Source organism: Talpa europaea (genome assembly GCF_964194135.1).
Source record: "Talpa europaea genome assembly, chromosome: 3".
Taxonomy (NCBI): Eukaryota; Metazoa; Chordata; class Mammalia; order Eulipotyphla; family Talpidae; genus Talpa; species Talpa europaea.
In genome coordinates this window covers 11,394,527-11,409,196 of record NC_140069.1, presented here as the reverse complement: position 1 = coordinate 11,409,196, position 14,670 = coordinate 11,394,527, and the positions used below count along the sequence as shown (strand labels likewise).

At 47.1% G+C, this 14,670-nt stretch overlaps 2 protein-coding genes across 18 annotated transcripts in view; one reads left to right on the top strand and one right to left on the bottom strand.

Moving 5' to 3' along the window:
- Nucleotides 1-71: 71 nt before the first annotated feature.
- Nucleotides 72-7,171, top strand: NDUFB9 (NADH:ubiquinone oxidoreductase subunit B9; the record flags this gene model as incomplete). Its single annotated transcript, XM_084230889.1, has 4 exons — nt 72-172; nt 3,237-3,429; nt 4,036-4,149; nt 6,993-7,171. The coding sequence occupies 4 exons, from the start codon at nt 72-74 to the stop codon at nt 7,122-7,124; spliced, it is 540 nt and encodes a 179-aa protein (XP_084087015.1). The 3' UTR covers nt 7,125-7,171.
- Nucleotides 7,172-10,142: 2,971 nt separating this feature from the next.
- The window catches only part of MTSS1 (MTSS I-BAR domain containing 1), a gene marked incomplete at both ends in the record, with an annotated part of 132,027 nt that continues 127,499 nt past the window's right edge, over nt 10,143-14,670 (bottom strand). For 7 of the 17 annotated variants that reach the window (XM_084230310.1, XM_084230300.1, XM_084230311.1 and 4 more), the window contains 3 exons: nt 10,143-10,843; nt 12,208-12,370; nt 12,721-12,894. In XM_084230310.1, the coding sequence (XP_084086436.1) occupies nt 10,143-10,843; nt 12,208-12,370; nt 12,721-12,894 (1,038 nt within the window). Of the gene's footprint in view, nt 10,844-12,183; nt 12,371-12,720; nt 12,895-14,047; nt 14,243-14,670 lie in introns of all 17 variants that reach the window. The other 10 variants (XM_084230306.1, XM_084230305.1, XM_084230308.1 and 7 more) reach the window with 5 other exon arrangements.

The window sequence follows — 14,670 nt, the reverse complement described above, 5'->3', positions numbered from 1 at the left end:
GCTGGTCCCGCCCCCAACAGGCACTTCCGGCCTCCCAGGAGGCCGCGCGCGGCTGAAGGTGAGCGGCCGTCATGGCGTTCTCGGCGCCGGCGGCTTACCTGACCCACCAGCAGAAGGTGTTGCGGCTTTATAAGCGGTCGCTGCGCCACCTGGAGTCGTGGTGCATCCACAGGTGGGAGCGGGGCACCAGGGCTGGGGGCCCAGCGGCCGCCGCGAGCGGCGAGGATGGGGCGCCGGTCTCAAGGACTTCGGGGACGGAAGGGGAAGGTGGCCCTTCGCCCGGGGAGCCGGCCCGTGGCCCGGGCCGGGTCGGGCGTCACGGCCCGAACCTGCGAGATCCGGGTCCGGCCCTGGCCTGAGTTTTCTTTTCGGGAAAACGGACGCTGGATTTGCATGATGATTAAGTAAAGCAAAGGAAAGTGCCCAACACGAGTTGTTCTGCATCCAGTGGTCGCCAGATAATAGCTTTCTCCATGACTTTCTCGTTCCTAGTGTCAGCAGCAATAATACGTGCCTTATCCGAGGATTAGGAATTATTTAGCCTTATTTTACAGAGGAGAAAGCAGAGGCATGGAGAGTATTAAAAGTCCAGATATAACAGAAGTAAAACCGATGAAAGTTGACCGTGCACACTAAAAAGAGAGTTTGCAAACCTGGAGCACGCAAACCAAAACGTGGAATGAAGCTCAGGGAGGTACTGTTCTAAAACAGTTTATATAGGGAGAAAGCAGTGATTGTTCTTCACAGTGATTCATTGGGACATTAGAATTTTCTTAAATGATTGAGAATTGGGTTAGTGAAGGATGCATCAATTTTGGGAAACTAAGTTTTGCTTAGGATTATCAGGGGCCTAAAGGAGAAATGACCTAGATCAAGTTAGTCTTGCAAAATTGGTTAAGTCAAACTGATTCTGGCTGCTTGAGAAGTTCTCAGAGCTGGTTTGTTGTTTATTTTAACAAGATTAACTACTGGTAAGTGACTTGGCCAGGAATCACTCAGGTGTTTAACCTCCAAGCATCATTCTCCCACCCCCTCCCATCAGCTCTCATGTTTAGCTTTATCCAGTCCTACCTGCACATCCCACATAATTGTTTCTCTTCTTTCCTCTATCCATCTGAGAGTAGTCATAGATCAGTCTTATAGCAGAAATTTTTGTTGCCTAAATGAAGTGTAAGAATGGATGACAGCCCAACATGTGTGAATGCCAGTCTTCCACTCCCATATCAGATTCCCAGAATATAGTCCTGGGAGAAAGGCTTCTGATAAAAACTTCTGAATAGTACAAGAGTAGGCCTGGAAGAGTTGTAGAAGGCATCATTGAAGCCCAGTTTGCACATTTGTGATATTGAAAGGTCATTGACACTGTTCTTTGCTGGCCAGGAAGATGGCTGGGTTCAGCATGTGGGATTGTTAGTTTCTTCTCTGAGTTTTCCTTATTCGTTCATCAGACAGAATTTGCAATTCAGAATCTATGCTGAATGCCGAATAAACAAAAGCTAACAAGTTTTTTTTAACTGCAGCAGCTGAAGGATTAATAGGGAAAATGGCCATGTAGACAGATAACAGATTTAAATCTTGAGAGATGTCAAGTTATCCAGATTATACCTGGGAATACTGAAACAGTCATTGAGGATAGGATAAAAGTTGCTACTATGATAATACTGATTCAGTGATTTTTATTTATTTTATTTTAATTTTTTTTATTTATATAAGCACTGGGTATAGTCAGAAGTGCGGGAGGGTGAGAGAATTCACCAGAGCCAGAGTGGAGAGCAGAATAGGCAGACTGAAGAAATACACTGCTGAGGGGAGCAGCGGGCGGCAGCAGGTGCGCCATGTGGGACCCTCGCCTGGCAGCCGGGGATTGAACCCACACTGCAGAGGCTGCGGGCAGCTAAGCAACCCAGCGCTCAACCGCTGCGCCACTGGGGAGGCCCTGATTCAGTGATTTTTAATCTCACGGACATCTTACTTTGTTGATTTGTCTTCTTCCCCCTAACCTTATCACGTTGTTTGTCCTCCATTAAGCATCCTAGGCCTCCTGTTATTGCTGTATACGTGTTGGGCAGCCTGATCTAACTCTGGGACTTTACTACCACCTATGTTCAGGTGTCTGTATTTCTAGCTGTTTGTTAAATCACCTACAGTTCTCTGAAACTCAACTTATTTAAATTCTTTAAAATGTCTCTTCACTACCCAATTCTGATTCTGTTCCCAAATACCCTGCCTTAATTAATGGCATTACTAGTAATTTAGTCACTTTAAATCTGAGAGCTGTTCCCAACTACTTACCATTCTAACAATGGCACATATTTTTGTGACATGTATAGTTGGACCTTAATTTTTGTAAATTTTCTCCCCAATGTCATAATTGGTGACTGACATTAAGCACCGAGGTGGTAGTAGGAAGTGTGTTGATGTGTTTTAGCTTACCGAATCTTTAGAACAATCTTAAGGTATGGATACTGTTATTATTATTAACGCTTTCATAGAGGAGGAACTTGTGGCCCAAATACACATTAAGTGATATACCGGAGTACACAGCTAGTAAGTAGCAGAGCTAAGATTGGGTTCCCACCTCTGACTTGAGTGCCCACACTCAGAGCTTGTAGTTGATGTGTTTCTCTCCTATCTGCTGTCTGTCAACGCCACAGTTGCCTGCTTCAGGCCCTTCCCATCATAGCCTGTGTTACTCTCAAAGCCTCCTACATGATCTCTGCCCACAGTTTCTTCTAAAATGAGACTATGACTTGCCTGAGATGGTGCATCTAGTGTCAGAGTCAGGAGCCAAACCCATGTGTGTCTGATCAAACAATAGTGTTTCCAGCATGTGACACCTCTTCCTTACTCATCTGTATCTCCAGAATTTAGCTGAGTGCCTGGCACAAAGTAGGAGGAAATCCAGTAAGCTGTCATTAAGTGAATGTTGAATGATCCAGCAGAGGATGCAGCCTTTCTCTTTTATAACTACCTTTCCCCCCCTTTTTTTTTAAATCACCATTACTTTGTTGGGGGTGGGGGAAGTGGTTGTAGGTAATAGAGCATTTTTGGTTGTTGGTGTTCAGAGGACGGCAGGGGACAGTCAGATGTGCTGCTCCCTTGGCAGGGTTTGGGGAGCTGTCGGGAGTGATGCCACTAACCCGGGGGGGCCGAGGGGAAGGGCAGTCTCGTCAGACAGTAATACCGCCCATCTGCATATATAACATTTCCAATCTCCAAATTCATTTTGGTTTAAGGGACAAATACCGGTACTTTGCTTGCTTGTTGAGAGCCCGCTTTGACCAACATAAGAATGAAAAGGATATGGTGAGAGCCACCCAGCTACTGAGGGAGGCGGAGGAAGAATTCTGGCACAGTCAGCATCCTCAACCTTATATCTTCCCTGACTCTCCCGGGGGCACCTCCTATGAGCGATACGAGTGTTACAAGGTAGGTGAGGACTAAAGGCTTCTGCTTTCCCAAACTTCATTCAGCCTTAAAGCCTGACTGCCTTTTGGGGACAACTGGGAGGCTTCTCTGATGGTTATATTCTTTTGTGGCTATCATCTTCCTCTCTTCCAGAAAACATTTAGACTTTTCAAATTCAACTCTGAGGTCTTTTAGTAATAATTTTGGCAAGGCAGATTGTTCAATTACTTGGTAAATAACTCAGTTTTGACCCAAAGTTAACTAATTTGGATTGATGCTTTTTTTTTTTTTTTTTTTTTAGTATTTCTGAGAAATTCTGGTTGACATTTCCAAGCGACATAAACCCAGTCTGGTTATTCAAGAAGGCAGATGGGGAGCGGAGGGGGCAGTTCTCTTTGGACTGACCTTGCTGTTTTCAGCACTGGTCTGTTTCATCAGAAGGCATCCTCCTTTGCTGTGGGCCCTGCTTGTCTTCTGCTGTCTGTGGCTTAGTGTCAGTAACATCCTGGGACTTGTAATGCTTATAAAAATCCACCTCGATTTTTCTCTGTCTCCTGAGCAGATGTTCTTAGTGGCATATAAATGTATCATCCTGTGGGCTAACACAGTGATTTTCTATCCTGATAGGTTCCTGATTGGTGCTTAGATACCTGGCATCCTTCTGAGAAGGCAATGTATCCTGATTACTTTGCCAAGAGAGAGCAGTGGAAGAAACTACGAAGAGAAAGTTGGGAACGAGAGGTGAGTCATACTTGCCTTTTACCATCTAGTGTGGCCTATGTGGTCAGCGCATGAAAGGAGCTCAGGCTTTGTTCCCTGTGGGCAGAGGTCCAGATGCCGGCTATGTTGGCCACTCAGGCCCTGCCTTCAGATAGGCTTTCGTTTCTAAGTGTGTTAAATTTACCATTTACAATCCTCTTGCACATAGGTTGCAATATACTCCCCAGTCTCTGTGGAACGTCTAGTCTCTGATTATGCTTTTGTCCTCCCCAGTCCTTGTCTGAGCTGGCTGTATCATGATACCTTTTCGGGTTCTTTTCCACCAGTCCTTTGGGCACTTTTTACTCATGAGATTTGATTTGCATTTTTTTTTTTAAGATTTATTTATACAAGCACTGGGTATAGTGAGAAGCGTGGGAGGGTGAGAGAATTCACCAGAGCCAGAGCGGGGAACAGAACAGGCAGACCAAGGAAACACACTGCTGAAGGGAGCAGCAGGCGCGGCAGGAGAGGTCTGTGCGCCATCTGGGACCCTCGCCAGTGGCCGGGGATCGAACTGGAGCTGCAGAGGCTGCGGGCAGCTGTGCCACCGCTGTGCCACCAGTAGAGGCCCCTGATTTGCATTTTTTAAGCTTAGTCTTGTGTGAAAAATGTATTGGCGCAGGCGAGAGGAATGGAGAAAGGGTTATTGCAATTGTCAAAAGATTACAGTGGCCAGCAGTAGGATGGGTGTGGTGGATGTGGAAGGAAATAGATTCTTGCTATGGTTTGGAGGGACAAAGATTTGGATGGGATGGGAGGGGTATGTGAGGGAAGGGAGGAATCAAGAAGGATTTCTAGGTTCTGAGTTTAAACTTCTGGAGTTTGGTGGTCGTGGTTATTGAGATACTGAAGACCTGAAAAACATGTCAACAGGACAATTGAGGTTTAGTTTAAATTTGCTAAATTTAACAATGTTAAATTTGAGGCTCCTATAAGATGTCAAGAGCAAATGTCAGTAGTTTATTTTAGATGCAGGAATGTAACACTCAAAGGAGAGATTTGAACTAGAAGTAGAAAGGTGCGAGTTGCTGGTTGCTGTAAAAGCCCTGGAAATGTAGGAGAGCCTTGAAGGTTGTGGAGGAGAATTGGGAAGTTCCGTGGGGCAGGTCAGGAGGCGACTGGGCACATCCAGTAGGGGATGGGGAGAGCCCAAAAGAACAGGCGTCAGGATTGGTCAGGTAAAGCCATCTTTCCTGAAAGTTGCCAAAATGAATACAGGACTGGAAATGATGTCTAGAGATTTGGGCCTTGACTGGAGCCTTTCTGGGGTGTTAGCGCAGTGATACAGGCAGTGGTAGGTGAGAAGGGAAAGTCAGCGGGGAGATGCCGCTTGAAGGTTTGCTGAGAACAGAAGAATGGGGGCCATAAGTGGATGCCGAGACCAAGGGATTCCTTTCTTTTAAGAGCAGTGGTGATGCGTGTGTGCTGATTGGGATACTGGGGCGAGGGAGGCCGTGATGCTGCTGAAGAGGAGAGTTTCTGACTAGAGGAAAGGGATCCCAATCATGGACAGAAGACTTGGAACGAAGGGTTTCTTCACTCCATGATACTTGGACAAAGTGTGTAAATATAATCATGTCAGAAGTTCTCATGACAGATGACACGTTTCCAAGGGATGCTTTCTCTTTTTTTGTGACGTAAGAAGAAAAAGCACAAAGTGGGCACGGCCTGTGTGCAGCCTGGAAAAGAGATGATAGCCCTCGGGAGGGGATGACTTGCCAGAGAAAAGCAAGAAGATTGCTCTGCGGTGGTGAAGGCCCATGGGAAGTGGGGTGGTTCCTGCGTCATGACACCAACTAATTCCAGTATTTTTCTCTCAAGTAGGGGTGCAGGCTTGAAGGTGGCTTGTGCAGTCTGTCCACTGGGGCTTGAGGTTATTCAAAAGGGAGCAACTGGTGATGGACTTCTATGCTGGATTAAGAAGGGAAGTAAAGGCAGGAGATCAATGCACAGAGAAAAGGGGTGACCCATGAATGGCAGTCTCTGCGTCTCAAGAATTATTTTTATGGGAGCATTCAAGCAAGTGAACTGCAAGGGGGGGGGCCACTGTGGTTGTTGAGAGGGATATTTAAGTTATGGTTTTGGAAGTTGTGCTGGTTCAGATGATAAGGCCCAGGATGGCACTGTTGGGAGTCCTGGTGGAGGTGGACTGGAAAGTTGGAAGGACAGTCAGTGACCGAGAAGAGCAGTGTATTTTAAGAAATTCTCAGTGTGGCTTAATGGAGAGCGGCAGGTTTGTTCTGCAGTCGTTCACTATTCTCTTCTCCACCCAGACTTTCCTCTCTTTAACATTCAATAGCACGTGTGTTTGAGGCCCAGGTTTGCCACAATCCAGGAAGTGATTTTTCTGAAGGAAACTTCAGAAAGTCGTTGTCTAGCCAATAGTTCTCTTAGATCTTCTCCGCTTCTAGAAAGTGATAGTTTTAGGGGACCATGGGTAGAGCAGCAGGCAGAACTGAGGGACATTAACACCCCTAAAGTATGTAAGACTTGAGATTTCTTAATGGTGCTTTTGGAGACCACTTAGGTGAGACAAAAATGTTTGGGAGGACTGGAACAAGGAAATTGGAATGTTAATTGCCTTTGTTTTGCGTCATGAGTAGAAGGTTTCACAACTTTGCTGTTTTAAACCTTTAAGGAGACTAGCATATCTGAGTCAAGTGCAGGTATCAATACAGTGCAGGTGCATATGAAAACTTCCCAGTGGGGTGAGTGTATGGTGCATAACGCGATACACTGGGGCCACAAAGCTGACACTGCGGTAGCAGATTCCCAGGAGTTAGTTCGATTCCTTTTCTAATTCTTTCTTTGCTCCCTGCTAGGTTAAGCAGCTGCAAGAGGAAACCCCACCTGGTGGCCCCAAAACTGAAGCTTTGCCTCCTGCCCGAAAGGAGGGTGACTTGCCCCCACTGTGGTGGCATTTTGTGACCCGGCCCCGGGAGCGGCCCATGTAGAGGGAGGAAGGCCCCTCAGCCATCATGCTGGCAAGTGAAATGTACATATAAAGGAGACGCTTGCCCTAATAAAAACTCAACATGGTCTGGTGTGGCTGATGTGTTGTTTGAGGATGCCTGGGCCAGTGTCGTTTTCTTAGCAGCTGTGCAGTGTACTCAGGCAATTGTGTTTTTTCTTCCCCGTTAAGTTATAGTGATAGCACGTTATCAACAAGGGAGAGCTATGCAGCAGCCCACTCTCAAGATGGAGGCTTAATTAGCAAGTGGCCAGAAGTAATAAATCAGAAATGAGAAGATATGCCTGTACTGAGGACTTCAAATATCTATTTAGTTTTCTAAAGCTTCCACTAATGGAACTTTAGTTTGATTAAACAGACAGCTCCCCCTACTCAGCACACATTCAGCCAAAGAGCAGAGGCTTAAGTCGTTCTCTGACCACTGGAGGTGGTGGCTGGTTGGGGTTAAAGGGTCCAGTCTGGGATGAAATGTTTTGTGACACTAATTTTGGAAGTGGTTTTCCAGTTCTGCTTTACCATAGATTGGATTTTATTTAGAGACTCCAAGCTAAGGGTTATAGCAGAACTTTTTAAAAATGGCTTTACCTTAAAAAAAAATTTTTTTTTCAAATATTTAAACTGTCACAGAAAGCCAGCAACTTTCAGTTCTTGGTAACTCACTGGAACGACAGGCAGCTCGTGGCCCTGCGCTCAGCGCTGTCACTAAGTAATATGTTGGGCTTCCTGGTAAGCGCAAGTTGAGTCTCATCGTCCAGCATTTGACTAAGACTCCAAGTGAGTTTAATGAGACTTGAAATACAGGACTATTTTTTTTTTTCTAGTGGTTCTTTATTTATAATGTAGGCTGAAGCAACTGTTACACGGTAGAAGGGGGAGACACATTACACAGTAGTTATTTATACAAGTTTAGAACAAAAAACTGCACAGGGAGAGGTCAACTCTCATACAAACTAGCAACTAAACCACAATAATTTACCTTTAGAAACGATTCTTTATTTTTAGCTGTGACACTGCTTTTACAATATGCAAAAACACAAACAGAACTACCCAAGGTGTTTTGTCACATTCTTTCTACATTGAATTTGGCAACATTTTATATTAAATTTATTCAGATTATACTAACGTTTAAAAACTAAACAAGTGAAAAGCTGTACCGAGGTACAGTTACATCCATTTATTTCAAAGGTTTAAAATACCACTTTTATCTATTGTGATTACCTTGCAGTGATTTCTGCTTTAGCAAAAACCATCTCAAGCATCATATGCACAATGCATCAGCTACTGTTAGTCATCAGATTGGTGGGCTAAACCACAGGCACTACTGTTGCTTATATTCTATAAAAGGAGCTTGTTTTTCAAAGGAAAGAAGCTTAGTTTCTAATAATCATGCCTTTGCTTTAAAGCCGTAACATAAAATGTCCTTGAGCAATCACAGCAGTGTTAAGTGTTTATATATAGAACGACAACTATACAGGTGCGTTACTCTCACATCCAATGCAGTTATGTATTAAAGCATAAGATTATGTCGTTGAGGACTTGGGCCAACAGGAATCTGCAGGGTCTGCGGGGCCCAGGAAACTATTCCTTGAGAGATTCAGTCACAAATGAGCACTTTCAACTGACCTGACTGCTAAGCAGCTCGCTTTCTTCAACACACTTGTCTTCAAACCTGCAAATCTCTGTTGGCGTTAGGGGATGGGCATTATAACAAATTTAACTTCCACTTAAAAGACATAAATCCATTCCAAAAACATTACCTAAAATACAAAAAAAAGGGACAGTATCATGGTCAGATTCCCAGTGACAATAAATAAATCCTCCTCTCTTCAATGTTTAGTATAAAGCCAATTAACTGCCATTTATTTAAAAGAAGGTCAGAAAAACAAGCCCCCAGATTGGTAAACACATTGGCAAGTTGCTAGACTCCAAGCTGGTTACCCTTGTTAAATCCGCTTGAGTTTTTTCAAAATATTTGGGCTTTTCAACGTGCCCAGCCTGCTGGGCAGTTAAGTAAAAGGCATTTGCTATATTTAAGAATTCCCTGCTATCGTGTTTAAACGTTTTCACATTTTTTAAAACTGCCTTACCCTTTTGGATGTATTTGGATTCAAGGAAGGTGGGTACAAGAGACGAGAAACAAAAGTGGGGGGGTTCTACGTCTACCCAATGGCAGCAGCATGCATGGGGCTGGAGGTGGGTGCTGTGTGCAGTCAAGAGGAATCGTGGGAGAAAGGAAGTCCTTAAACACCCTACAGAAACAAACACTGCAATCCAGTATGGCTTATTCGGATGCATTTACCAGGAAGCTACTAGAAATTCAACCTACGAGGCTACTCTGAAACGTAACAGGATTGGCTATGCTGACGGTGTGCCCCTCCCACGGCCCTCCCCCCAATCCCAACACAGTCTACCATTTTCCAGATTTACTTCACTCTCCATATTGCTCATCAACTGTTAGTCCTGCTCTCTTCATCCGGAACGTAGCATGTTTTTAAAGGAAGATTTTACCCCTTATCCATTTCTTCTGTGTACATTAAAAATAACTTGAATTTGCTTCTAAGCCAGACTACTACAATGCAGCTACAAAAGCTTGCAGAAAAAAAGAGAAAAGAAAAACTACAGTTATCCTTTTTTTTTTTTCTGAAATTAACTACTTCGAGATTCCCGATCCCAACCCCCCACCCCTTGCATTTAAAATTTTACAAAGACTTGTAAAAAAGTTAAATGGAATTTGGCACCTTCAGAAAAATCAAGAGGGAAACTAAGATTAAAATGTGCAGAAAGAAAACAATATTTACAAATTAAAAGATCAGGATTATGTCAGTTACATGTAGCTTTTAATTCTTATCTAAAGGTGTTGAGTAATTCAAAAGAGCTGTATTCTCAGTTGGCCTACAAAATCTCGTGTGATTATAGATTGGAATGGATCGAGACGAATCAGGTTTTATTAATGAAACAGTTTGTTCCCCGCCGGCAGCATCTCCTGCGTGCCTCGGAGAGCCTAGGAGAAGCGAGGGGCTGAGCGGTCATTCGTCACGGTCTTCTTCAGTTTCACGCCCCTTCGGATGGCGTTCAGCATGTCTTCTCCTTGCGGGGTCTCCCTGGGGCTCAGGTCTGCAGAGTCGCTTTCTGGAATCTGGCCTGGGGAGGCGGTGGCACTTGAGGGATCCCTTTCCTGGTCTTCAGCCTCGCTTTCTGGAATCGCCTGTCTGTGCTCCTCAGGGATGCTTGGCTTCAGGCCTGGAAGAGGAGGGTTTACGGAGGCTTGGCCACTCCACATGGAGGAGGGCATGCTGGTGACACCCTGGGGGCCCTCACCCACAGATGGAGACTCGGGGCTATGCTCACCCCGCTCCTCTGCCCCATCTGGAGGGGCAGGTAACACACCAGGGAGGTCTGGGACGGTTGGGGTCTTGACAGGGATCACGGGCGTCTTGATGGGGATCGGAGCAGCTCCGATGGTCCCCCGGCGGACGGAAGGCTTGGTGGACGGGGTCCGTCGGATGGTTGCAACCCCTGGGGTGACCATAGCAGGTCCAAGGGTGGTGGGGAGGCCAGCAGTTGAGGCCGGGCGCTTGGTCTGGAACATCCGCCGGTAGGACTGGCTGATGTCGCTGTTTCTCGGGATGGTGGAGGATTTGTCAAACTCCTGCTGATCTGCTTCCTGGTCACCACTTACAGAGAAATAATCGTAATCTGAAACTGATGATAGGATTTGATTAGAAATCTCCAAGGCAGCAGCTTTGACTTTTTTGATTTTGCTGTGCAGGGGACTTTGCCCGTCCCATCCCAAGCCTCCCCCCAGGTTTCTGTGCTGTCCTTTGAGGCCCCCAAGGCGAAGAACTCACTGGCAGAGCTTGGTTTTACTCACTGTTGTCCCTCGAGCACCTGGGACAGTACTGGGCGCAAGGAAACACTCAAACACCATTGAGGGAAGAAGGGAAAACTGCCAGGCTGCTGCCAGCCCACCTCTGAGCAGCTCTGGGAGGAGCAGGGGGTGGAAAGAGAAAATCAGTTCAACAGACCCTCCAGGCCAGAACTGGCTATGAGTGAGGAGCCTCCAGCAGACATGTCCTCGGAATTAACTGGTTAGGTGAGGGCCAGCAACCGAACGGAGCTGCCGACGAGGATCTAACCACACAGCACCAAGACAGGTCCTGGCACTGATGCGCGTACTTCCCTGAAACCCGGGGTCACTGGGAGGGGACGAGGACAGGACTTCTGAGCAGCAGCACTACAGACAGTGAGTCAGATAAAGTCTTTGTTGGGGGCTGGGCTATGTATTCAACAGCATCCCTGGCCTCTACCAGATGTCAGCAGGACCCCATCTAGAGTGAATCAAAAATATCTCCAGACATGGCCCCGGGAAGCCAAATGGTGCTCCATGGAGACCCACTTGGAGATTTTGGTCGGCCATCCCAGATCTATTCTTACGGTTAAGAGTGTGTGTGAGTGTGTATGAGAGTGTGTGTGAAAGTGTGAGAGAGAGAGAGAGAGAGAGAGAGAGAGAGTGTGTGTGTGTGTGTGTGTGTGTGTGTAATGGGCGTGAGGGAGGCAAAGCTGATTAAGGCATTGGCTGAAATAGGATAAGCCTGGATTTGAGAGTCAACAGACCTTAGGTTCAAACTCCAGCTCCACAACTTTGTGTGAATGAAGACAAACTACCACTGAGCCCCAGTTTCCATATATGTAAAATGGGGGTAAAAATACTTATCACACAAGTGGTTATGAAGATTAAATGGCAAATAGAGTTCAGTGTAAAGTGCCAAAACATGAATGAAGTTATCTGTCTCAGTTCAAACTGGGAACTACCTTGTACCCCAATGGTGGAAAGCTAGGAAATTGTGGAGCCCAGGTCACCCCCTTAGATGTCACCTACCTGACTACTATAAAGTAGATCTTCCAACTATTTCAAGAGGATGAAATGCTTTTCATCCAGGACTTGCCGGGGCTTACGTAGCAGGTAAAAACGACTCCTCCCTCTTCTGCCTCCTCCCCATGGGGAGGGGCACCCTCACCTGGCACTCCTCAGGAAATCCAACTGTGAACCCCAGTTTGCCTCATACCTTGGGAGGGGATGGTGTCCTCGGAGCAGCACGGGGTGGTGGTCTGTGTGCTGTAACCACTGGAGCACTGCAGTGAGTCCCGGCTGCTCCTCTGGGTGTCCAGCTGGAGGCCCCGTGACAGGGCCAGGGCCAGTTCCTCACACGCCTCCATCTCCTCCCCAGGCTGCAGGTCAGAGGAGAGAGACCCCCCCCCCAAGCCATGAGCTTCCTGAGCCCCTCAGATGGGAAACTGGTATCACTCCTATTCTGCTCCTGTCAGCACTACATGCCTGTGGGTCCAAGACGCTATTAACTTGCTTGGGTTCTACCCAGGCTCTAGAGAATTCTGTGTGTCTGAGTCCCACATTATTCCCCTGGTTTTTCCCCAGAGGCCTTTTCAAAAAGTTGCGGGGAAGGGGAGGGGTTGGGTCCCTCCAGGAGCAAGGCTGACTCAACCCCCCCCAGCTGCTGGCCACCCATGGGCACCGGTCAGGTCCAAAGGGCCCAAGTGGCCACAGTGAGCAAGAGCCTCACCCTGGCGGCGGCCGATACGGTCATGCTCCGTGGTCTCTGAGCTTCTTCAGCGGCTGCAGGGACACCACCCGTGGCAGTGGGTCCTCCGCCATTGGGGTCCGGCTCCCGCTTCTCTTTACGGCGCTGGAGGGTGTTCACCAGAGGCTGATCGTAAGGTCCTGGCTTGGCCCAGTCCTAGTAGAACAAGGCTGGTCAGGAGCCAGGGCTTGCAGAGCCCTCTACACAGCTGCCCCAGAGGTTGGGGAGGCTCAGCTGGGAGAGGCCAGCAGACCTCTTCCTTGCCCTCACTCCACTCTAAGAGAAGGGAGTGGGAAAGTCTTTAGGGGCCCCCTGGGTACCACCCCTTCCCTTATTATCTGCCCCCGAATTAAAAACCCTCAACAACCAGCCTGTGAGAGGCTCTTATTGAACAGCTGCCTGACAGAGGACCTACTGTCTTTAGATTCTGAAGGTTCTAAAGGCACTGCACATCCCCAGGGACCAGGCCCTCCCTTCTGATGACTCCCTGTAACAGCCCAATGACGTCACTTCAGTAGAGTGGCCACCAGGGGGCACTAAAGGAACGTCACCCTCTCCCTGAGGCTGAACTCCTCTTGCACAAAACCTGGGACCCAAGGGACATGTGGCTTCTGAGTCCTCACATCGGAAGAGAAGGCCTCTGGGCCAGCAGAGAGATTCTGAGGAGTCTGAGGGGTGCACGCTGCCTGGGAGGGACAAAGTCAAGACTTGCTCAAAATGCTGGCAGCTAGGATTCTAACTTATCATATGAAGGACTTTCTCAAAATAGAATCCCCTCCCGGCATCAACTGGACTGGCTAGGAAGTACTTTCAAAAACATGCTTTGTATTAAAGCAAGTAAAGCCTGCATATATTTAGAAGATAAAATATGATACGTTTTATAAAACGTACTTTGGGTTATGGTTCTGCTACCATGGCCCAAAAATCTGGAGAACGTGGCCAAGGAGAACAGTCCCTCCAGACCCCCAGAGGGAAAAACTGGGACCTTCCACTTAGAACTGAGGTCCCCACAGAGCCACATGTGGGTCTCTCTACTCTCCAACAGGAGTTCACCAGTATTTCCTAAAGGAGGCCTCCCCGAACTCAGCTCCACATGGAAAGTTCTATCTCGGAGACGCCTGCAGCTTTTTGGTTCTCCCCAGTGGGCGCCGACTTAGGGAGAGGTGTTATGGGGAAGAAGGCAAAGTGTGAAAGGAAGAAGGTGAGGGGGGATCAGGGTGAAGACGGTGGGCCAGAAATGGGGTGAGCACAGAGGCAATGAGAAGGGAGTGTAAGGAGAGAGGGCAGAGGAGGGAGAAGAGACACAAACCTTCCAGCTAGGGATCTGAGATGACGGGAACATGCCGGGCCCAATGGTGTAATAATGAGCGTAGTCTGGAAGGTGGACAGAGGTGACCCGAGGGAGCAGGCGGGAGGCAGGCAGGCAATGAGGGGAAAGGCTTGCCCCCATGGGCCCCCCATGGGACTCACTTGATAAACTATAGTGAGAAAACCCGTTAGACAACTGGAAACAAAACAAACAAAAAAAAAGGGGAAAAGGAAAAAAAAAATTAATACAACAGGATGAGCGCGGAGATACAAGATGGCATTGACATTCAAAGGAGACGGAGACCTGAATAGTTATCAATAAACCATATCGGGGCTCTGCTGCTCATGGATGATGCAGGGCGCAGGAGAACCACAGTGCACAGAGGCACATTGACGCCAAGTAAGGATTCAGTCAGGGAAATAGTTTAGCTGCATTTTCAGAATAGCTTGGAAATGGATCAGCATCCTTGGTTTGTGGCTTTCAATGATTTTTAACTGATGCAACGCAACTTCATGGCAAGAATGATTTGATTAGCTCATCATGCAGATTTTCAAATCCTAAACCATCTTCAACGGATCCTTTCTTTCTAGATTTCCAAATCATCACACTGGTCAGGAGCAGAT